Here is a 24,186-nt window from a genome sequence, read left to right as displayed (position 1 = left end):
GCGTCTACCCGTGTTCACTCTCTTTCAAGGAATCTTAAGATCTATTCCAGCTGGAGCAAGCCACTGTTTTTTTTTGCGAGGTCAGTCAAGGATAATTGCTATGTGTAAACAGACATCTATCCTACAGACAGACTGTTATCTAATAGCAGGCTAATACCATATAATGCTTGCATAATAGCCTAGGAAAGATTATGCTAGGAAAAGTCATAGGCGTTCGGAAAGAATCTACCCTGTGAAAAGAAAAGATACCATATTCTTATCGGTACATAAACACTTGTTAACACAAAAAAGTATCAAATCACTTTTTCTTCAAACATTTACTGAGAGCAGCTTTCTCAATTTGTTTGCTTCTGTCTTCACTTTGGATTAGGAACTTGATCTGATAACAATATAATCAAAGCAGAAAACAGCTTCCATTACTTTAGCTACTTGTATGCTAATACTGCATGGAAGTTTCTCTGAATGAAGAAGCATGCAGTCACATTTTTCTTTAAAAGTGAAATATTAACATAAAGTACCCTCTTCTTGGCATTTTGATAAAAGCTGTAAAAAAAATCATGCGCTGTATTTTTATATTGTAAACAGCACTGTGATCCTACGATGGTGGTATAGAAATTTAATAAACAACACATATTATTGCTGTTTTTTATTTTTTTATTGTATTGTTGTTGTTCCCATAATCATAGAATAACTAAACACAACATATAGTGGGTGTCAATAAATTAAGGTTTATTCAGAGTAGATCTATTTAAAGTAATGAATGTGTTAGGTCTACTTTAAGTAAAAATTGTTTGAATAGCACCCAGTGCCTTCAAACCTGAATCCTCCTAAGTAACATATTTCCAATAAAATATACTTCAGCTAGTATTTAGGAATTGGTCAATGACTGACAGTTGTGTAAAATAAATCTGACAAAACTGTATCATCAACTGTTCTTCAGATTTATTAATGACTGAATAAAATGTGACTGGGGTATATTTCTTCTCATGGGAACATCTCATGCTACAGCCAATTGTGACTAAGGTACTATAATCTGATGTAGCTGAGACTGCAGTGTGTGTCTAGTTCTTTTGAAAACACTTACACTGCTGGCTGATCCATTCACCTAGCTTACCCTCTGGAAAAATGTTAAGGGATTGGGGGGGGGGGAGGGAGAGAGAAAGGCAAGATCTGCCCTGCCACCTGGGTGTGTTACAGGCATGCAAGTCCTGAAGGTGACTGGGTCTTGAAGCAACATCCCAACATCCCTTAAGTGTATGTCCAAGTGGGGAACACAGAGCTCATCCCTGATTACCCCTGGGATGGATCCTGCCCAATGCCCCAACCACCACAGGAGGGCCCATCATACCGCTTGCCAAACAAAGGCAGCTATAATTGATCTTAACAAGCCAGGTTAAGATCCTGTAGTCAGATGTCATTGCAGAATGCTGTTTTCAGCTACAAGAAGTGGAAACTAAGTTACTGTAATTTGATAGACTTAAGACCATAGTAGGTTATTACATTTTAGAAGCAGTTATATGGCATTATGTAAATTAAACACTTGCTGATACTGCCAGACATGGTTATAGTATATATACTGGTTCATATAACAGTTTGGGTTACATCAAAGTAAGGTCCTGATGCTGCTACTATTCAGAATAGTTTGACATCTGCTTATTGCTAAAATGGTAATTCCAGATACTAATCCACAAAGTGCAAATTTGAGAGTTTATATGCTTCTAAAACCATTATTTTCTGAAATAATTATGGGAAGGTTACTCAAGGTCTGCTGGATAGGTCAACTGAGAAGACCACCTGACAATTCATATGCTGTTAGGTCAGTGAAAGGAAATATATCTTGGGTTGTCAGCAGGTACAGTCTGAAATAAATACTGAGAAACTGAATTAAGGTTTTAACATACCACATGGGCAGAGTGTGATACTATGATACTGAGATGGGTTAGTAACGGAGTGCTGATCTGCTGCTGCTTCAGATAGAGATGAATTCTGATATTTGCAGAGGAGGGCAGCCAAGATGATAAAGGCTCTGGAAACCAAGTCTTATGAGGAATGCTTGAGGGAGTTGGGTATATTTAGCCTGGAAAAGAGGAGACTGATATGGTAGCCATCTTCAAATATCTAAAGGGCTGTTGCATGGAAGGTGGAGCAAGCTTGTTTTTTTTCTGCTCTGGAGGCCAGAACCTGAACCAATGGATTCAAGTCATAAGGAGATTCCTACTAAACATCAAGAAGAACTTTTTGACAGTAAGAGCTGTTTGATGATGCAATTCCCTCGGGAGGTTGGATGGCCATCTCTTAGGGATTCTTTAGCTGTGATTGCTGCATTACAGGGGGTTGGACTAGATGATTCCTGGGGGAACTTCCAACTCTACAATTCTATGATTAGTGGTGTTTGCCAGTCTGGGGCTGATGGGAGCTGTAGTAAAAAACATATGGAAGACACCAGGTTGGCAAAGATCAGTAATAAACAGAAGTAATTGGCTCCCTATTTACAAAAAGATACTGTCTCTGCTTACATCATGTGGAGCTACAACAACTATTGCTGTCCCAAGGGACACTGACACCACAACCATTCTTTTTGAATGTCTAAAAGACTAAATATAAACTGTTAATCCTTTAGAGATTGTATGAAATGAAAACCAGGGCACCTCCCACAGGCCACACTGAAGACATATCAGTGTCATGGGAAAAATGGGAACAATCTGATAAATATTCTAAGCACTTGAAGCTGACCTAGGTTGCAGAACAGTGTTAGATGGCAGCTTAAAATTCTTTGTAAATTCTGGAAACAAATAATGGGATTCTCTGTACAACAACACGCCTAAGCATAGATAAATCCAATTGAATTGGTAGCATCATCTTGCGAAGCACCTTCTCTCTAGCATATTACTTGCATAAAGAAAGCCAGGAGTAGAAAGGTGGTCACACTGGGTGCTACCCCAAGAATACATGATGCACATCTCCTTTTCCTCTTGAAGATAATGGTAACTTAATTCTGATACCGACAACATGGATTCTATAAGCCTACTGTGAACAGGAAGGGTGAATATGACTTCATACAGTTTTATATTTAGTTTTGGTGTGGTGGCTATCAGAATTGAAGCCAGCTAGAGCTCTAGGCAGTCAAAGATGATAGCTTAATCTAAATAGGAAATTAAAACAACTGAAAACACAAGGCAGCCAATAATATCTCAAATATTTTATTATAGGTTTGTAAGAGGACATAATCTGAAAACTAAAATTATGTAAAACAGTTTTGAAACAATTAATTTTAAAGAAATCTATTATTTGTCATTTCAGCATTAACATAGCTGCAGGTATATATTTTAATATGATTTAATAATGGAAATACTTTACTTAAAAAATTGGTTTGGGATAATCACCATAAACGCATTAAACAGCAATTAAGCTAATGTCACTTTTTGTCCTGGTTTGAAAGTTGCTCCACTGGGCCCTTTCCTCTTTGGATTGCGAAAATTATCATAGCTAAAAAACAACAATAGTAGTGCATTACCACCAGAACTATGCTTTGTAAGAAAAATATTCAGGTGAAATCTAAAGAAGGCCAAATTCTAAGTAAAACCAGAAATACCTAAGAGGCTTCTTTGGCAAAAACATTTAAAAGTAGCAGTTAACATTTTTATTAGCATTCTTCAACTCCCTCTTCCCCATTCAGGAAAACTAACAAACAATAAACAAATTCATTATAGTTGAATAAGAATTTTAAAGTAATAACAATCAGAGCAAATAACCTATAACTAAGAAAATGTTTAACGTCCACAGAAAACTTTTTTACAGCATTTGTTAACAATCACTGGCAAGCTTCGGCAGACTTCTCTTGGAAGCAGAAGCAGCTAGCAAGCCAATGTGGCATAGTGGTTAGAGTGCTGAACTAGGACCTGGGTGATCAGGGTTCAAGTTCCCACTTGGCCATGGAGCTTCCTGGGTGACCTTGGGCCAGTCACTGTCTCTCAGTCTAATCTACCTCTCAGGGTTGTTGTGGGGGATAAATGAGGAGAACTGTGTATGCCACCCCAAGCTCCTCAGAGGAAAAAAGGTGTGATATAAATGCAGTCAATCAATCAGTCAGTCAGTCAACAGTACAAATTGCTGCCACTACTAAGGGCAACTGAGGGAGATGATAAGCATATTCCTGGACATCACAATGAGGACTGGAAGCAGGAGCTGTGAGGCTGGAATCATACAGCAGCACAGCTGCTGGCAGGTCAACATGACCATGACTTCAATAATCATCCCTGCTTAAAAAGGTATGTCAAACATTTTACAGTGATAGCAAATGGTGCCCACACTGACGGAAGATATTTCAAGCAATTTCTCCTCCCTTTTGCAGCCCCACCCTACAAATCTGTTTCAGAGGTTCCTCTAGCACCACCAAGCAGATTTGGGGGGTGGGCAGCCTCCCCTTTCTGCTGATGAAAGTCTTCTGTCAGTGGACAGAACACCACTGGATACAACCTTTAGGGCCCACCATTGAAAAGGAATTTAAAAGAACTTTCATATGCATTTGATAGAAAATCTCCAGCCATTTTAGACGAGTGCCTATCAGTAATATTTTAATGTTCCATTATTTTAATGTTGTATTTTACTTTTGTTTTTAAGTTGTAATCATTCATCTTGTTTTTATTATTGCTTGTAAGCCGCTCTGAGCCCGGCCTTGGCTGGGGAGGGCGGGGTATAATAATAATAATAATAATAATAATAATAATAATAATAATAATAATAATTTATTATTATCTGTAAGATAATAAAACTTATGTTTCAGGCTTTGGTAGATCAGCCTCTAGGGCTCCATGTACCAGCTTCTTTCTCATACAATTTCACTGAACCCTCTCGCCACACTACACTTCAGTAAAGTCTTCAGGATGTGTAGACACCTTAAGACAGAAAATGGTATTTGTGTGGCAATAGACTAATAACAGCAACTGTTCCAGAACACGTGTGAGCATATTTTTAATATTAATAAATATTTTGTGTGATTTCCTTGACACAAGGTACTTACAGTTCAGTAAAATTATTCCAGTCGTCTTGACTAATAGATGGCTTTGTGTTTCCAAGTGCAGTTATCAGGTGAAGCTGAGTAATGCTTAAAGTGTTCTTGCTGGGTACTGATGATGGAGGAGTGACTTCCTCCTGGAAAAAAAAATCACATTAAGGGAAAGTACTATAAAAGACTGTATTTCAATCCCTGATATTGACAATGGCCCAGTTTATAAATTGGGGCTAACTTTGATTTGCAGTAACCATAGACTAGAGACCAGACTACAATGTATACACTTACGTATACAGGCAAACTATGATTTAAGCTGTGCTTTTTCTTCCCTGCCTTCCCCAATAGGCTATCCCTTCTGCAGGTAAATTGGCATGTGTTGCTTCCTTACTATTGCTTGGCAACCCTACGCAGTGTGTGTGTGTGTGGGGGGGGAGATAGTGAAGTCAAGGAACCTCCAGCACAACGGACAACAGGCCAATTATGCAATTATTCTGTCTGCAGAGATTTCCGCTCCATGGCATGGTGATCTGAAGAGGAAGCGCAACAAGTGTAAACACGGTTTGTCAATCAGAAAATAATACCAAACCACAGTTTGCAGAAACCATGGGCTACCAATCTGGATGTCCTGACTAACCATAGTTAACCATAGTTAAGGTCTGTAATCTGTAGTTTGATGTATGTCTTAACTGAGCCAGTGAGTTTGTCTGAATGCTTCAGGACATTCTCTGAGGCTATGCTTCTTTTGAAATAGCAAAACTTTGCAGTAGTTACTATTACTACTTCTACAACAGAACATTTCTAAAGATCAAAAGAATCAACAAAAAAATGTCTTCCATACCCCATTTTTGCTTCTGTAGTTGGCCTTGATAGCATTGATTTCAGCCCTGAGTTGCTCTATCTGCTCTTGATTAAGTTCTTGATAACCTTCCTGTAAGGCTGTTCTTAGAATTGGGGGCTGATAGGATACTAAATCCTTCAGAGAGATGCTAGCTAAATCATGATTTATGGAGTTTGGTCCCGAGAAACACTGAGAACTCTGTAGAGACAAGTGGGTGGGTGGGGTAACATAATACCGTTATTATTATAGTAATCAATTTTGTGGTTACAGTTACTAATATTTCAGTTATGTTTTTCACAACAACAGTTACATTACCAAAGTTATTTATCAAACAATATAAGCTTTAGGAAGTATTTTGTTGATCAGATAACTTATTAGTAATATGAAAGTTTAAATATGAATATGTTTCATTTCTAAATACTGTGCATTCATAAGGGATTCTCCCTGGATCAATTCTCATGGGGATGGGACAGGTCCTGATTGTTTTCCCAAAAAGACAAGGACTTGTTGCTGCTTTTGGTCAAGGAAGAATGAGTTCATATTTTAAGTTTATGTTACTCAGAATTTATATCTGTCACCCAGTACTGGCATAGATTGAATTAGCACTGTTTCTCCCCAATTACATTTAGATGCTAGAATGTTTACAGCATCAATTAAGCAAAAGCAGCCAGCTACCATTTCTGAAGCAGTTCCATTGCCGAGCTCTGATTCATAGGAGCTGCCAAAGTAAAGACGATAGATGTTGGACCTTGGATCTTCTGGAAGCAGCTCACACATCTCAAGAGAAACTAGAGATTGCTCCAAGCCTCCTTCTCCATCTCCAGCAGAATCATCTGATCCACTGCTTTGATTTAAGAAAACCATCGATGATAGACTGAGATCGCTATCTGAGCTAGAACCTATTTCCTGCGGATGGAAATTAACAAAATTAGAATTTCCAACTCCGTAGCACTTCCCTCATTCTGGATGTCTGTGTGGCTCTTTATCTTCTGGTCTTCTGGCAGGGAAGAGCTAGCAGTGTGCTGAAGTTAGCAGTGTGCTCAGGACTGCAATACATCAAGGACCACATCTCACCATATGAACAAATCAGGACCCTCATCTTCTGAGGCCCTTCTTCGTGGGCCTGCTCCACAAGAAGTTGGGAAGGTGGCAACACAAGAATGTGTCTCTTCTGTGGTGGCTCCCTGTTTGTGGAATGCTCTCCTTAGGGAGGCTGATCTGGTGCTTTTATTACATATCTTTAGGCACCAGGCAGAAACATTCTTCTTCTTTCAGGTTTTTGGCTAATTAAACAATCTATGGCCTTTTAAACTGGGGGGGTTATTGTTTTGTTTATTACGTTATGTGATTTTGTGTTTTTTAAATTGTAAACTGCCCTGTGATCCTCGGTATATAAATTTGCTGTTCAAATAAAAGCAGTCATAAATCCTTAGGCACGCTAAAATTCAGATCTTTGGATCTCATCGTACAACAATATCACAATCAAATCGCTGGACATCACCTTAACATTTCTAGGCACCACTCTTGAAAAGCCAAATTACAGTGGTACCTCAGGTTACAAATGCTTCGGGTTACAAACACTTCAGGTTACAGACTCCGCTAACCCGGAAGTAGTACCTCGGGTTAAGAACTTTGCTTCAGGATGAGAATAGAAATCGTGCGGCGGCAGCAGCTCGGAGGCCCCATTAGCTAAAGAACAGTTTCAGGTTAAGAACGGACCTCCAGAACGCATTAAGTTCTTAACGAGAGGTACCACTGTAATTGGAATATTAAGTATTTTAGTGCCCAGGTTACCAGTTTCAGATTGTGGCCAAGCTACTGGACTTCCTGCACTTTAAGATCTGCTTTGGCGTCTCTTCTGGTATGCCCATCCCCTAGATTGCTAAGCTGAGTGGCCACAAGGGAAAGAATCTTCCCATGGACCTGCATCAAATTTCTATGTCTCAGGGTTTCCAGAAGGCCATGAAGAACACTCTTTCTCAACTGGCCTTCCAAAGCATGATGGTTTGGTTGAGTTGCATTATTTTTGGCCCTGTTAAAAAATAAATAAATGGAATGTTGATGAGTTTTAGTTTAAGTCTGAAATGTTAGATTACTGTATTTCCTTCGGATATTTGGAATGCAAGTCATTTGGGATTTGTTATTTGCCTGGAAAAGCAGCCTAAAATTATTAGTGAGAAATAATTTTACCATTCAAAAATGTTATGGGTAGCAAACTCTTAAGGATTTTTAAGGAAATCCTTTAAATTTCAGTGCACTTACCTGGGGCAAGGTTGAACCAAAATTAGCATGCACGGCCTCCAATTGTGCATTATACAGTAAAGCTTTTAGGTCTGCTCCTGTGAAATGTTCTGTTTTCTCTGCCAAATGCTGAAAATCCACATCATGTGCCAGAGGGAGAGAATGACTCAGTGCTCTTAAAATTTCCAGTCGGGAAGCCTAAGGAAATTAGAAGTAACCCTGTTAATAAAATACTGATTTCTTGCCCTTAGACAGTACTTAATGTTTTGTTTTTCAGACTTCTGTGTATTTTTCCAATAAGGAAAAGGGCACTGGAGAAGGTAAAACAACATGTGGAAGGACCCAGTGATGTAAACATTATTTTGAATTTTCTATACATTTTCAAGCATCTCTTCTCAACCATAAGGGACTTGCAACTTGCTTTTTATAATAGCACGATGAGATTCTTTGGAAGCCAGATTCTGTACCCACTACCACATTCTGATCTTTTTAACACACCTGTAGATCATAGAATACACACACCAATGCCTACAGACGGCAGCATCAAACCTAAGATGAGAAAGGCCTGAGAGAAATCATTAGACTATGCAAGATCATTGCCTTGACATAGAATTCTACCACCACCAATCTAATGAAAAAATAAAATAGAATCAAACTTGAATCTGTTTCAAAACGACTTCATCTTATGGAAACTCAGCCATCGAAAGCATGGAATGGACATTAATCCACATAGAAGTGAGTCTTCCTTTCAATATTTGGTACAGTGTTTTGTTTCCTACCTGATCAGGATGTGGACAATACAGACACTTATCCAATCGGCCTGGTCTCAACAGAGCAGGGTCAATCAAATCAGGGCGACTAGTGGCCGCTAGTACATAAACTCCTTAGAAAAAGAAAGGGACTTTATTAATAAAATGCCAGCGTAACCTTTTCCTGGAAGAAACAGAGATGATTTGATCATTACCTTCTAAGCCTTCTACTCCATCTAGTTGAGTCAGCAGTTGATTAACAACGCGGTCAGTTACACCAGTGTTATCATGACCTCTTCGAGGAGCGAGGGAATCAAATTCATCAAAGAAAAGTATGCAAGGCTTGGCTGCCTGTGCTCTGCAATAAATACAACACAATTAAGACAAAAGGAATAAACTGACCCTGCCAAGATTGGACATGTGATATCAGCAAGTCTTGTTATTTCACACCTCCCCAACTTACACTTACTAAGCCTGTTTCTTCTCCACATTACAAATCCAGCATCTATTTTCAGCACTACTTCCAAAAACAGAATCTATCAGCAACACCATAAATCTGGATCTAACCTGTTAAATACATCTCGAACTGCTTGTTCACTTGCTCCAATGTATTTGCTGAGCAGTTCTGGTCCCTGTAAAAAAAAGAGAGAGAAAGAGAAGAATACTCTCTGCAACCTGAGCTATTTAATTAATCAATACTTATAAAGTAAAGTGTATAAACTGTGGCATAACAAACTACTGTTTGGGCTATGGCAATTACAGATTGTTTAAAAACATTACAAAATATAGGTTTCTAAAGGAACATACCTTGAACATGAGACTGGTCCAGTAGTTTCTACTTATGATCTACTCTACTGGGATCACATTAACACTGCTTGTTAAAGAGCGGGCAGGCAGGGGGAGGGGGAGAACAAACACACAGAAGGACAGAAAGGAATTGAAACACATTAAGTAGTGTGCCCCAAAAAAGATCTATGGCAAAAATGAAGGTACTTTGCCCAAGGGTTTAAGGTTGCTGTTTGGACTGTGTTGATTTGGACTGTAGAAAGTTGGACTATTTTCTTTAGGCTAAATACCATGGGTCATAATCCAGATGTGTTCATATGCCATATGTATGTGTGCATCACAAACAAATAAATTTACTAAAACATATGAGAGCTTCTGAAAGACAAACTGTAGCATATAATTTTTATCACCTTATTGGATTCTGACTTATGGAACACATCTTTGTATTTTCAGTTACTGCAAAAAATCCTGAAAAATCTTACATTCTTACCTTGATGCTGATAAAATTCATTCCACTTTCTCGGGCAACTACACCTGCTAACAAAGTTTTCCCTGTTCCTGGAGCCCCATATAGTAAGATTCCTCTTCTTTGTCGTATGGGCAGGTTTGCAAATAATTCTGGATACTGAAAACATATGAAGTCTTTAGAAATTGTGTCTGCTTTAAAAAGTATATGATCCCTTAATAACACCTGTTTAAGAACCTCTGAGGAGGGTAGCTAAGTGTGAAAAATTGGATTCAGCCTACAGTATGCTGAAGAGGCCAGAGATCTTCTTGGAAGTCTCTTAGTGCAGACTGAGGTCATGGATCCTGAGTTTCCATAGCCACCACCCACTATGAACCACCATTGGCAGGACTGGCAGCAACAGCAGCAGATATGTTCTATGCTTATTGATAATGTTTTATTATCTTGCTTTAAATGTGTATTTTATATTGGACTTTCTTTAGCAATGTTTTCTTTTGAAATGTTTAAGATTATTATTTTTTGTTAACTTTGCTGTGTTAAATGTGCACTCTGACCACTTTTGTCATGTTTTGTTTGAAACCTTTAAGGTAATATTTTATTATCCTGTTAATTACGTTGCTTTGAGTGTATACTTGACTTTCTTCAGTAATGTTTTAAATCAGTAATGCTTTATTCTGGATTGTTTTCTTTGATGTGTCAATGCAGATTGTAAATCGCTTTGAGATTTTTTTGCTTTAAAAATATTACCGTAAGTGGTATAGAAATGAAATGAATAATAATAATAATAATTCATAACCCTAACCCTATTATTATTCATGTAGTTCCATAATTACTATTATGATATGCAGCATAATATCAATTTTGGCAAAATCCATATCTGTGGTGGAACCAATGAGTCACCATAACATCTCTATGCTTATTTTGAAATGCGACTAAATGCATCTATATATAGACTAACATTTGCATGAGTGTTTTATCATCCACAGGTGTTGGGTGCTTTTCTGCATTTCCAGGCTTCAGTTTAGTCTGCTGGGGCATGAGCATTATGAAACAGTCCAATAATGATCAAAGAGCCATATACATATTATTGATACAAAGGTAAAGATACCCCTGACCGTTAGGTCCAGTTGGTTGCGGACGACTCTGGGGTTGTGGCGCTCATCTCGCTTTACTGGCTGAGGAAGCCGGCGTTTGTCCGCAGACAGTTTTTCCGGGTCATGTGGCCAGCATGACTAAACCGTTTACCTTCCCACCGGAGTGCTACCTAGTTATCTACTTGCACTTTGATGTGCTTTTGAACTACTAGGTTGGCAGGAGCTGGGACCAAACAATGGGAGCTCACCCTGTTGTGGGGATTTGAATCACCGACCTTCCGATCGGCAAGCCCTAGGCTCGGTGGTTTAGGCCACAGCGCCACCTGCATCCCTATTTTTGTCTATTATTCATATAGACAAAAACAAAACACACTGAGTTTTATTTCTGTGGTCATGTTCATAACTACTTCAAATGTGGTGTGTACGGATCCCTACACATATTAACCTGCCATTATTAACCTGGCCTCCTGGGAGCAGCACCACTGCCATGTACCAGAACGTGGCAGGATGATGCAGGACACCTGATTGGCTTCACTGATGTGCCCACGCTGTCCTGCACTGTCCCTGGGTCTGGCTGTCATGCTGCTTACAGGATGTCAGGTCTGTAGCACCGCTGCTCCCTGCTGGAGCAGATAACTCCAGATAACTGCCTCCCACACTGTGCATGGTCTGAGGTAGCTAAGCCACCCAGGATTCTTCGTGAACCTTCCTGCCTTAATAATTCTCAGCTGTTGCATCTTCATTCTTTCCTCAGCTCTGCGCATAACCGTCAGGGATAATCTTCTAGTTTATGCCCTTTAACATACCGTTGCTGAGAAGCTGTACCGTTCTCCTCTCCAGCTTCTGCAAACTTACATATGAATGAGAAATGGCTGTACTATGGGTGCATATTTGTCCATTTTGGTATAAGAAGCTGTCACCCCCTCAAGCCAGAACCATCAAAGGTCTGTGTTCCTACAAACACCTACCAATGGCAGACACAACTGTAAGAGAAAAGTACCTTGGCAGGCAATTGGATAGTATCTATAAGCACTTGCTGTATCTCCTTGAGGCCACCAATTCTATCCCAGCCAAACTCCTGAGGCTTATGAAGGTTAACGTTTCTCAAAGATGTTGGGGTAAAACCTTCTAAAGCTTTTTGGAAGTCTGATGTTGACAGAATCAAATCTGTTAAAATGGATAAATACATTAACTTTATGATTTTTTACACCGAAATATTACATAATATTATACACAATTTTTTCTGAATACTTCATGAAATTATTATACATACCTTCTTTTTTACACGTTCCTTTGGTAGAAACACATGAGTGTACAGCACGTTCAACTAACATTGTCAGATCTCTAGCTACAAATCCTTCTGTTTCCTTTGCAATTAGATGGAGATCAAGATTACAAAACTTGTCTATATTGGAGTCAAGTTTATTTTTTATTATGGAATGAAGTATTTCACATCTTTGTCCCTGGAAAAAAAATACAGTAAATTTATCTGTAGCCTAACTTCAAAGAATTGAAGAAAAATAAGAAGACTGGCCAAATTTCAAGTTAATTAAAACGGACAGATGCTGAAGAAATAATAAAATGCAGATCTGTGCATTCAACATACAGTATCACATTTTATACCGCAATCTTAAACAAAATTACTGGGAATTAAGATGCTTTGATTAAAACATAATTTATTGCTTTTACCTGATTTGGAGCCTGGATATGTTGGAAACACTGAAATATGTGAATTCCTTGAGCAGAAATCATGGAAGAATGAAGTGACTGCTCAGATAGGCTTGTGGCAATGAGTGCGATCAAACTGTGCATGGAAATAACTTCTTTTATCATATCTGTCAAAACTAGGAACAGAAATACAAATCAATTCAAACTTCATGGATTGATGGCCATATAAAATAGCAGCCACCTCTCAATTTTAGTGTTACAGAAACAGCATCTTCTTTTATTTCAGTGCACTGTCTGTTCCAATAAAGTTCCAGAAGCTTGTAATTTTGTTGGTATCAGCTGTTAATAACCTAACAAAACACATTCCCATACTGTATCCAGAAGTATTACAGCACAAGCATATACTTATCTACTCATAAGTAAGTCCCCTGGAATTCAATAGGTTTACTTCCATATAAAGAATTACAGCTTTAATATACAAGAGCAAATCATAACCTTAACCATAACATTGTACCAAATGCTGAATATATTGTTGATAACCTGCAAATACAGACACACTATGTAGAGTTGTGCTGATTACTAAGACTATGCAAGTGCTGGATTATGCTGTTTCTTTCAAAAACATTCAAAAGCTAAAGATCAATATTACTTGGGCCAGGGCACATTCCCAGAGGTGGCTATTCTTTTTAGCCCAGGGACTGCACGGCAGCAGTGGGTGTAGCAAAAAGAACAGCCATGGCCATTGCATACTCTTTCACACACATATCAGAGCACATCTAAAAACAAGCAACAGAGCTCCCCATTCTGCAGTTGATCCGTGCAGATCAAGAGGAGCAGGGAATGTGGTTTTCTCCACATTGCATGGAAATTTCATTTCAAAGTTTAAAATATTGCTAGCCGTCATGAAGCTATGAACAACACATTGTGATCTATTCAGGACCTTGCAAAGGTCAGATGTTTCCAATCACAGGACAGTTAAAGCAAAAACAACTCAGTAATGGTTGGTAAAGCATTACCATGAGCAAGGCGAGTACTCTGGACAGCTTCAGGACTGTTCTCATGCTCTGGAGCAAGGGGTACTCCAACTATGTGATCAAGGTCATCTAGCAAAACAACAGATGGTTGTTTCCATCCTGCCTCTAGAAAAACTTCTTCCAGTTTTTTCCGTATATTTTCTAATCTCTTTCCTGAAAAACAAATATAGTGATTAGAACGACACAGAAGAAAAATGTGCCAACTTCCAATACAATCTATGATCTGGCAAGATTATGGGTCAGAAACTAGCTTGTATATGACATTTTCATTATACCAAGAGGTCTTAAAATTACCCTATTGTGGACCTCCTTTAAGATATTTCCTATCTTCTATCTGCTGAACATATAAGGAAAGCTGGTGCAGAATAATATAATTCACTAGTCTGAATCACTCTGCTGCCATAAACTCACAGAATGGTCACAGGCAAGCCATTTTCTCAGCCTCAGTCCTCCATCAGCAATATGTGATGAATACACTAGCCTATTTTACATAAATAAATAAAATAAAGTGAGTTCAGTGGGACTTTTCCCCAGTTAAGTGTGCACAGGACTGCATCTTAATTGACACAAAATGAAGTATACAAACATCAGAGACATAATGCATAATAGTATAAATAGATCACATATTTCAAACTGGGGTGAGGTGGGCAGAGGAAAGAGGGAAGAAAGGCCCAGACAATATTCTTGATGCTGCTTTTGAAATAGATTTTTTTAAAACAGGAAGGTTCTGGCTCCTACCTGCTTATGTGACCAACCTAATAACAGCAAGGCCTAAAATGTGAATATTAACCCAGTGGGGTGGGACTCAGGGTTTGGGCATAAGACCCAAGTTCAAACGTACTGGGTGGCTACAAACAAGACACATTTTCAATATAGCCCAAACTCTTACCAGTTGTTGCTATGATAAACAAAAACACTAGGAATAGTATTTATTTAATTATATGCGTTAGTTGCTTTTCTCACAAAATGACCCAAAGCAACTTACATTAAAACCAAATAAAGAACTTCCAATAAAAATCTAAAAACAAAGCTGAACAGATAAAACAGGTCAGGACTTGCTGATCTCACCCAACTAAAAGGGGCCACAATGCCGCCATTAAGAAAAAAGTATTCACCTGGTGCCCAAAAACAGATAAGGGTGGCGCTAGGCATGTCTCCCTGGGTAGAGCAGACCACAAGCTGGGAGTCACTGAAAAGGTCTGATCTAATTAACTTAGTAACTTACCCTTTTAGTTTAATTGTATTCTGAACATCCTACAAGAAGGGAGACAGTTGTATCCATTACCTCTTAAAGCTTTGCAGTCAACTACTTCCACATGGGCATCCAGTCTATCAAATGCTTCTTTGCAGATGGCTTTTGCTAAAGTTGTCTTGCCACTTCCCTATAAAATAAATCAGGGCTAAAAACTCCTAAAATAATACCCAGATTGAAAAACTATCAAAGTTTGCTACTATGGTTTTCTATTTCTGTAATATTTAACCTGATGGTGTAAAATCACGAAGATTCAAAGCAATCTGTTCAAGTCTACCAGATCCAATGTTTCTTTATAGCCCTTGGAAAAACAAAGTGTCTATGTGTGCATGCACATTTTGCTTTCTTCCTCTCTATCTAGGGGTAAGGGGAAAGTGATCCAAGGGTGGAGGGAGAGAAACATGCAGATGGAGGAATTTCCATGGCACTCTCTCAAAATTCTAAATGTACTCACATGCTCAGAAAGATTGACAACCACTTGAATTGGACTAATGATAAAACCCAGAATTTATTGGGTGCTAAAACAGAGAAATGTAAAAGTTTTACCTTTGCTCCAGTAATCAGGATACCTCCACTGCATAGCCCTGCAGATATGGGAGCTAGCTTTTGAGACAGTGGTCGTTTCAAAAGGCTGTGAGATACATGCTTCAAAGAAGATACTGCTAAATTATCAACTCCTCTGCAATGGAAATGTTAACAGAATTGAGTGCCCTCTCAATGTACTGTAGTCAAATTAAATCGTATAAAATTAAAAGCTTGGCTATTTTAGAGTACTCTCTGTCTTGATTATTTATAGAACTGTAGCCAATGACCCAGTTGCAATATTTGCTACTGTACTGCACACACTGGCAGCAACTGCCATTAAGAATGTCAAACATTCATTTTGAAAAAGTTTCCACGTATGTGAAGAAATAATCCTGCATACGACTTCACTATTTGCTGCACCCCATTTTATGTGTGTTCAGATAGACCAACCACACCAGCAAAACCTGTATTAGAGGGCACAGGTGTGCCAAATACTTGCCCAATTTCTGAGTCATGAGATTAGAACTATATGTGTGTTTAAATCTTGACAGTACAGCTAATCTAATGTTCTCTTTAGCTACGACGTTATTGACATCTAAAATGCTTCATATTTATATTACACATTTAATATTTATTTTTGCACAGCTTTTTATTGTTGATTTTTTTATTCTAATTTGTGATAGTATTAAAATGTCTCACCCCAAACAGTTCAGACCAAACCATGGAAGAAGCTGCTCACAAGAAGATTGTGCACCACTGCCATTGGCTACTGAGGTCACAGGATGTACCAGAACCTACACAAAAGAAGACAGTCACTATTTAGAAGTGAGGGTGCCTTTTTAGAACATGCTGTCTGTCTGTCTGTGTGTGTGTGTTTGTGGATGAGTAGAGAAATACTGAATACATACGCCAATAAAATTCAGAATGGGATTTTACTGTAAGAAATCACATAGAAGAAACTTGTCTCCCAAGAATCTCAGGATTGTAGTGGGTTTGTCCATTGGATAAATAGCCAAATAGTATCTAATTACTACACTACATTTAAAATACCAAGAGATTTTCAGATTTCCTTGTATTCCAAGTCCATCCAGACTCTATGGCAGCCTTCCCCAACCCACTACTCTCCAGAAGTTTTGAACTACAACTCCCAGCAGTCCCATTCAGCATGGCCAATGGTCAAGGGCAGTAGAACCTGTAGTCCAAAACATCTGGTTGGTTAGTAGAAACAGGAAAGCTGCTGTACAGTTTTCACTCCATCAATTCTACAATGAAAATTAAAGTTGTCATTACAATATAGAAAACTGAAAATTAGAAAACAATAAACACACTTCAAAAATCAGGAAGTGAGAGAACTACGAGCTTGCTTTGGAAGATGGGGGCAGGTTGCTGCAAAGCCTTTCCTTAATCTTCTTAAGGGAACTTGAATTTATCATCCAATGATGTTCTTTGTGACTGAATTTATGTACAGTTTATCATAAGAGTCTCCTCTCCTGCAGTGATTCATGTACAATGAGTCAAAAACCAAAACGAATACGAAAGATACCCTAATAAACAGAATTGCACTGTTGATATAATTTAAGTTATTGGATACCTGAAATAAGTGATATTTACTTGCATATTTGTCTTCTGCAACAAGCTGGGACTCAGGATGTAAGTATTTTTTGCCTTCTCCTCTTCAGAAGTAATGACACTGAGGACAAAGTCCTCCATACCTTTCAAAACACAATGGACAAATCAATTTGCTTCTGATACAAAATAGTAAATTTTAATACCTTGTAGATATTGTATTATACACTGGTAAACCCTAGCTTATGCAAAAGTGTTTCAATGTGTATGTAAGTACTTTTGTGGCTAAAAGCTTTGATCACACTTTGATTCACTGGCAAAGACCCATTTAATGGTTGACCATAGGTGAGAGTATGGATCTTTATTTATTGGAAGCACCTTTATTTAAATACAATAGTTAAGTAACAGATTGAAAAGACAATGATAAATAACTCATGATTTTAATTGGTGATTAAAAAAAAATCAAATATATTTTCATAATTGGGTAGAAATATATTCACAATCACTGCTAAGGGCAGTTCAGCTTACCATCTTTAAGAGCTAATTGTATATCATTCGTGCCTGCTATTAGCAAGGGAAGTTTGCTATAATCCTCTATCCACAAATTAAAGGCATTTTTAATTTCATCGTCACTGATATCTTTATTCTAAAATGAAGAAAGGATGAAAAGTATTGTTAGTTCAGTAAATATTCCTAACACTTTCACACAACAAACATTTGTTCATTCAAGTATACAAGGGTCAGAAGTGCTAAGAATTGAGGCAAGTCATTATCTGAGGATTTACTAGTGGCCCCAATTTTATCCAAAATATGATTACCTTCTTTATTATTTCCTAAGGAAAAATCTATACTGAAAAAAAGGTTTAAATATTTGATTTGATAGTGTTCAAGCCCTTAATTGTATATACAATAACCATTTTAGTTCACTTGTGACATTATTGCTCCTCAACAGTCTAAATCAGGGGTTAGCAACCTTTTTCAGCTGTGGGCCGGTCCACCATCACTCAGACCACGTGGTGGGCCAGACTATATTTTGAAAAAAATTATAATGAACTAATTCCTATGCCCCACAAATAACCCAGAGATGCATTTTAAATAAAAGCACACCTTTTACTCATGTAAAAACACAAGGCAGGCCCCACAAATAACCCAGAGATGCATTTTAAATAAAAGGACACATTCTACTCATGTAAAAACATGCTGATTCCTGGACCGTCCGCGGGCCGGATTTAGAAGGTGATTGGGCTGCTTCCAGCCCCTGGGCCTTAGGTTGCCTACCCCTGGTCTAAACAAACTCCTTATATTCTTATGAAGAACTGGTAACCATAGGTTGATAATGCCTTTGGAATAAATTGTCTCAAATAATAGCATAACGCAATATGAATTTCACCAACTTGTAAAGACACATGGAAGCAGCTTAACAAATAATTAGGGTCAAGAATGCAAACTCACTAAAGATTTTTTGGGATATAATCTAATAGATGATGGAATTTTAGGATCCAAGTTCAGTGATGTGATTTTGACAGCTGAATGCATTTCTATGTGTAGTCTCTCTCTCAACCCTTCTGGTATCTGAAATAAAGTTAAGAAAAACAAGAAACATGAAAGAATAAATGCTGGACTATTCTACACATTTCACACTTCAAAGGTATATCCACCAGGGTTGTACTTGAAGTTTGTTTAACTTAAGAATGACTTAATTTTTAAAGATTTTTGAATGTACCTGAAGATTTCAAATACCCTGACTGTCCATCAAATGTAATTTAAGCCTCCTCAGTTCCAGTTAGTAAGGGAGTATAGCAATTTCAATTAAATAAAACAAACCAGACAAGGATATTTTTAAAAAAGAAGAAATGGTTTGAAACTGTATGTTGGGCTCCACCCAGAGTGGCTGGGGCAACCCAGTCAGATGGGCGAGGTACAAATAAATTATTAATTATTTTTATTGTTGTTATTATTATTATCAGAATAGACACTACTGAAGTTAATGGAACTATTATAAGACAACTATTGTGCCTTGGAGATGGTACCATTGTGATCCTGAGGACACTTCTTTATAAATAATCCACTATAATCTGTAGATCTTATTTCCAGGTAACCATTTTAAAAAATATAATATTATTAAGCAACGATTCAACACTTGACTTAAAATCTTTAATCTTCTGTAGGCTTCTGAAATTGGACTAACCCAAACTCTTCCGACATGCAGTTGTTCCATGTTGTTATTACATATTATAGCACTCTTTAGATCCTCAAATCCATTCCATATTATTTGTACAATAGATATCTCATTGGATTCTTGACTTTTACTAGGGCCGGATTGCTTTTTGTCTTCTCCATTGATCATCTGTTTTTCTTTCTTTGACATTACATTCTGCTTTGACTCTTGATGCTGCTGTCTTGGAGAGAGCAGTGTAGTGATTTTCCCGTAAGACACTTTAATATTAGCTTCTAAAGCGGGGAATTCTAGATTCCATGGAAATACATGAATGGCGTTGCATTTCTGAAACGTACATGTTGCCAATGTATTTTGCACACTGGGGGGCTGAATCTGGCATACTCTGAAAACAGAATCCATGTGAATCAAGTTTAGCAGCCCATCTTTGGCAGCATTCAGTTCACCTGTGTCACGAGAAGCCTCTTGTTCTTTGTCAGAGGAGAAAATGTTCCCAATTAAATTCCATATGTTTGGCAGGACACTTGCAGTTAATGACGCCTTTGCATCTGGCTTAGGCTCTTGGACTCCCGTATTTAAATTAGTTTCTTTGGCACATGATTCCTTAGTTGTTGCTCTTGAATCCAACATGGTTTTAGGAACATTGTCCTGTAAGATGTCACTTTTTGTGGAAGGCAGCATGGTGGAACTTCCTTCATACTGACGTACTTTGGGGCGTATGAAAAGTTCTGTACGAGCTTCCAGTCTCCCGTAAAGAGCAGCAGGTTTTAGAGTAACTGGAATTAAAGAGGGGCAAGTTAATACATATGCCACCTTACAATTATTCCTGCAATGTTGTAGGAAGACTTGCATGAACACTTACCAATCTGGATATAAATACAAGTGTGTTGTTCAACCCACACTGGGAAGACAGCTTTGGGAAACACTATTCGAATTTGGTCAAGAAGATGGCTTTCAAGTGAGAAAGCATGCAGCTCCTACAATACATTGCAGAATGTTAGAAAACATTTCATATTAGAACTCATTTGTGTTTCATAATGAAATTTGTATACTAAACTGGATCTGAACCATAAGGAAAACAACAAGAGGAAACACTCAGGAAAAAAACATTAGAAGGTGGGGTGAGTGGGAGAGGACAGGAATGAAGAACACCACCCTGTTTAAAAGCATTAGGAGAACTAAATAATTTAAATTTCTGTATTACCAGGATCTCCCAATCATCGGCTGAGAGGGGTTCCACTTCTACTTGCTGACAGGACAAGACTTGAGAACAGGGCTCGAGGAAGATCTGCCAGACAATAAACCTTTTTGAAAAAATACTCTCAATATATTTACATAAACAATGCAGTGGAGATGAAGTGAATCATGGAGTTGCTGACAATGGGGATGAACCACAAGCGCTGGCATGTAACTAAATTGCATTATAAGTTTTTCACCATTTATTGTTCAGCAGTGTGGCTTGTTCCCCTTGGAAAATCAACAAACCATTTCCCAGCCTTCCTTTAAAAAGCAGTTTGCGACTTGGTTCAGGACATTGTCAAGTGCTAAAAGGCTGGATAGCAGACACTTTTACATGTTCATGTTCATGAAACAATCAACTCACTAAATATGAACAAATTACCCTGATATAGAACAGCTGTAATTCATGCATGGAAGCAGCTCTCAAAATTATAAATTTATTGATTAGGTCCTGTAGAAATAAGTACATGCTATGCCAGACAAGGTAAGGGGAATCCCAGCTTTTAGAACCAGGGGTTGTGTACATAAGCTTTCAAACAAGTACTTTCAGTTCTGATAAACTTTTGGGGAGAGGGAAGGCTGATTCCAGTCACTGCTGTTTCCCATCACAGATAATAACTGGCAAAACTAGCAGTACTCTTCATCTGTCACTGAGATCTTTGCACACAGCTGCCTTTGCACAGCTGAATACAAAGAACCTGAAACTGGGGCCTGCATATTTTGCAGGTACAAGGAAACAAAAATGTACTAATGATTAGAAGCCATAGAAAAAGACTCATTTCCAAAGTTACTTGCTCTATATTTTTGTCCCATTTTCAATGTTACCCTAAATGTTAAACACCAGCTCCTGCAATTCACGTTTGCTGAACCCTTATTTATTTGCAAAAGCTTTACTAAAAAGAATTTTGACATTACTCAGTAGACAGATGGAGACCAATGATTATGAAATATATTTGCCTAGTTTAATATTCTAGTCCAGGCAAGAAAATAAAAGTCAACATTCCAAACCTGTTGCCCATCTTTGATGCCAAGTTTCTCTGCAAGTTGTCTGTTCATTTCTACAACATTTCCAGCATGCTGACCACAATGTCTGATTTCTGTCCAGCCCAAGAAAACAGGCTGATTGCCCCAAGAAGCTTTCACAGCTTGATCCTGTTAATGCCACAGAAAACAGATAGATGTCAAATAGCATAGCAGCCTGTAGTACCCATAATTCTTTTTCCAGCTATCTATATGTGAGTGCGCAAATAGCATCAAGAATTATTCAGCAAAGGGGAAGTTTATATGACACATTTCTGTACAGAATTCTTATCTACAGGATACTGTATTAATCTTGTAGAAAACATACATTATTTTGGAACACTAATGTGATTAGTGTGTCTTTCACGTTCGAGCAAATAAGTAAATGCAAGAGCTGTTTGACAGTGGAACAGACTTCCATGACAGCTGGCGGACTCTCCTTCCTTGGAGATTTTAAAGAGGTTGTATGGCTATCTGTCATGTATGATTTATTTGAGATTCCTACATTGCAGGGGGTTGGACTAGATGACCCCCTGCAATGTAGAATGCAAACGGTCACCCGTACAGAAACTGTACAATTCTATGATAAAAAATTGATTTTTGGGGAATGCTAATGAAATTAGTGCAGTCCTGTGTTTGATTGGATGCATGTGCAGAGTTTTTCTATGAATGGGCTCCCTCATCTACTTCAATTGAGAAAACGACCCATGTTTCCAAAGAGATGTCTACAGTCAGATCCCTCTACTGAAACAAGTGGAAGAATTGCTGTGGTTGGTGGAGTTCCACAAACTCTGAAGCCTTTGTACCCAAACTGCTGAACCAGGTCAACAGTCTTGCAGTTTGTACACAATTTGGTCATACTCATCCTGTAGAAATTCCAAATGCTTTTCAGCCCTTATTTCATACGAACATGTACATTTTATACAAGGATTCCCAACACCAATATAGTGCAATGGCTAAACACCTAGCAATGTTGCAGCAGGTTAACAGGCAGGTAGGTGTTAATGACAAGAGAACTTTGTGAAACTGTGCCTTCACCTACAAAGATGTATGTACACTTCAGGGGTGGGGAACATGAGACACTTTGCCTAATTTTATGCAAGTGGGAGGTGACTGGAGAAAAGAAGGGTGGATGGGGTGGCAGGAAGAGAGGGAGATAAAATGGACAAAGTGATGAAGTGGGGGAACCCTCTGCAAGTGAACAGTTCAGACCTCTGGCAAGGGTAATATATATGGGGAAGAAAGATGCTACAGATGCCACTAACAGGCAACAGTGAAGCCTAATAAGCCATGAATTAAGGGTGTACCACTGAAAGTGCATTAATTACCTATATCTTTTTTTGCTACTATTGATTTTAATAACCTTTTAAACTGTTTTTATTGAGAACATTTATTTAGACACAGAAAGCGTATTTTTGTTCCTTTACGAAGTAAACAGAGAAATTCAATAAATTGAGTTTTTAATTAATTTCAATGTCAGTAGTCCATTTCAAGAATATCTGCAAGATGGAATGGAAAAATCATTTCACATAATTCTTCTTTGCACTGATGTTAAGATTTTGTTCCACTAGTGTTACCAGGACCTTTACAGAAGAGCACCTCCTAATTTGATGCAGTAGCTGCTGAACCCTATACAGTATAAGGTAACGGGGGGAGGGGATTCAACTCTCGTATGCATGTCTGTGAAAGAGAGCAACAGTGTCAGATATGGGACACCTGCTCCTTTACGAACTGTGGGAAGCTAAAGAAAGGATGGCAGGTTCTCTCACTCTTAAAAACTGCAGTGGCGACATAATGAGCGTGACATAACAAGAATCTTTAATTTTGTATCCTTCTACCTTCTGCCCTGCCAATAAAGTCTCTCACAGGCCCGGCTGTATCCTGAACCCAGCCACCTGAGAACCACACCCCATTGCGCCAAGATGCTGGAGGGCGAAGAGGATTCCCCCGAGCCCCCCATTCTCCAATGCTGCCATAGCAACGGGACGCCGGGACGCTGGCAAGGCTGACGAGAAAGAAAGGGGGCGACTGAACGTCGCCAGAAGACGAGGAGAGCAAACGTGTGAACGAGACGGATGCCCACGTTACCATAGCGACATGACATGGGGGGGGGTGAAGGCTGGCTGAGGAGATAGAAAAGGCCCTCAGAGAAACAAGCCAGGGCGAATTCCCGTGATCCTCTCTGCCCGGATAAAGCCGCCCTCCCCCGCGTTCCTGTACCTGCTGCAGACGGAGGCTGGAAGCCAAGCCAGGCGGCAGGTGCAGGAAGCAGTCCCGGGCGCCGCTCAAGGAGACGCTCGCCGTGGCTGCCCCGGGGCCTCCCACCCCCCACATGGCAGGAGCCGGCCCTGCGACCGCGTGGAGCCCCGTGCGGCTCGCGCTAAGGGCCGCAGAACATGCACTTGCTCCTGCCGCTGCTGCTGCTGTTCCTTCCTGCTTCTCGAGCGGCCCACCCTCTTTGCCTACTCGCTGTGATTGGCTGAAGCGGTTCGGCCCCTTGTTTTGTTTCCTGGCTCGGTTC

The 24,186-nt window shown here is 38.9% G+C and overlaps 1 protein-coding gene and 1 long non-coding RNA gene across 3 annotated transcripts; one reads left to right on the top strand and one right to left on the bottom strand.

Annotated features, from left to right (window-relative positions):
- Positions 1 to 3,184: 3,184 nt before the first annotated feature.
- Positions 3,185 to 24,136, bottom strand: PEX1 (peroxisomal biogenesis factor 1). 2 transcript variants are annotated; one of them, XM_083405611.1, is made up of 24 exons: positions 23,886 to 24,136; positions 21,654 to 21,797; positions 20,611 to 20,694; positions 20,269 to 20,383; positions 19,419 to 20,182; positions 18,683 to 18,802; positions 17,759 to 17,876; positions 17,276 to 17,376; positions 16,364 to 16,458; positions 15,686 to 15,818; positions 15,173 to 15,269; positions 13,870 to 14,040; positions 12,875 to 13,029; positions 12,459 to 12,648; positions 12,186 to 12,352; positions 10,116 to 10,250; positions 9,407 to 9,471; positions 9,055 to 9,197; positions 8,870 to 8,973; positions 8,112 to 8,288; positions 6,525 to 6,755; positions 5,850 to 6,047; positions 5,021 to 5,151; positions 3,185 to 3,486 (listed from the first exon to the last, which is right to left on the bottom strand). In XM_083405611.1, exons 1-24 carry the CDS (start codon positions 23,997 to 23,999, stop codon positions 3,405 to 3,407), a joined length of 3,834 nt encoding a protein of 1,277 aa, XP_083261737.1. In that variant the 5' UTR covers positions 24,000 to 24,136; the 3' UTR covers positions 3,185 to 3,404. The 2 variants fall into 2 exon arrangements, with proteins under 2 accessions (XP_083261737.1, XP_083261736.1); XM_083405610.1 differs by lacking the exons at positions 3,185 to 3,486; positions 5,021 to 5,151; positions 5,850 to 6,047 and adding an exon at positions 5,165 to 5,654 and having other exon boundaries at positions 6,496 to 6,755; positions 23,886 to 24,017.
- Positions 8,295 to 19,277, top strand: LOC310660687. The gene is made up of 3 exons (XR_014503603.1): positions 8,295 to 8,825; positions 10,368 to 10,524; positions 19,203 to 19,277. It is a non-coding gene; the product is annotated as an uncharacterized lncRNA (long non-coding RNA).
- Positions 24,137 to 24,186: the final 50 nt, after the last annotated feature.

This window comes from Podarcis tiliguerta (genome assembly GCF_965153285.1).
Source record: "Podarcis tiliguerta genome assembly, chromosome: 12".
NCBI lineage: Eukaryota > Metazoa > Chordata > Lepidosauria > Squamata > Lacertidae > Podarcis > Podarcis tiliguerta.
This window is presented reverse-complemented; position numbering and strand designations above follow the sequence as displayed.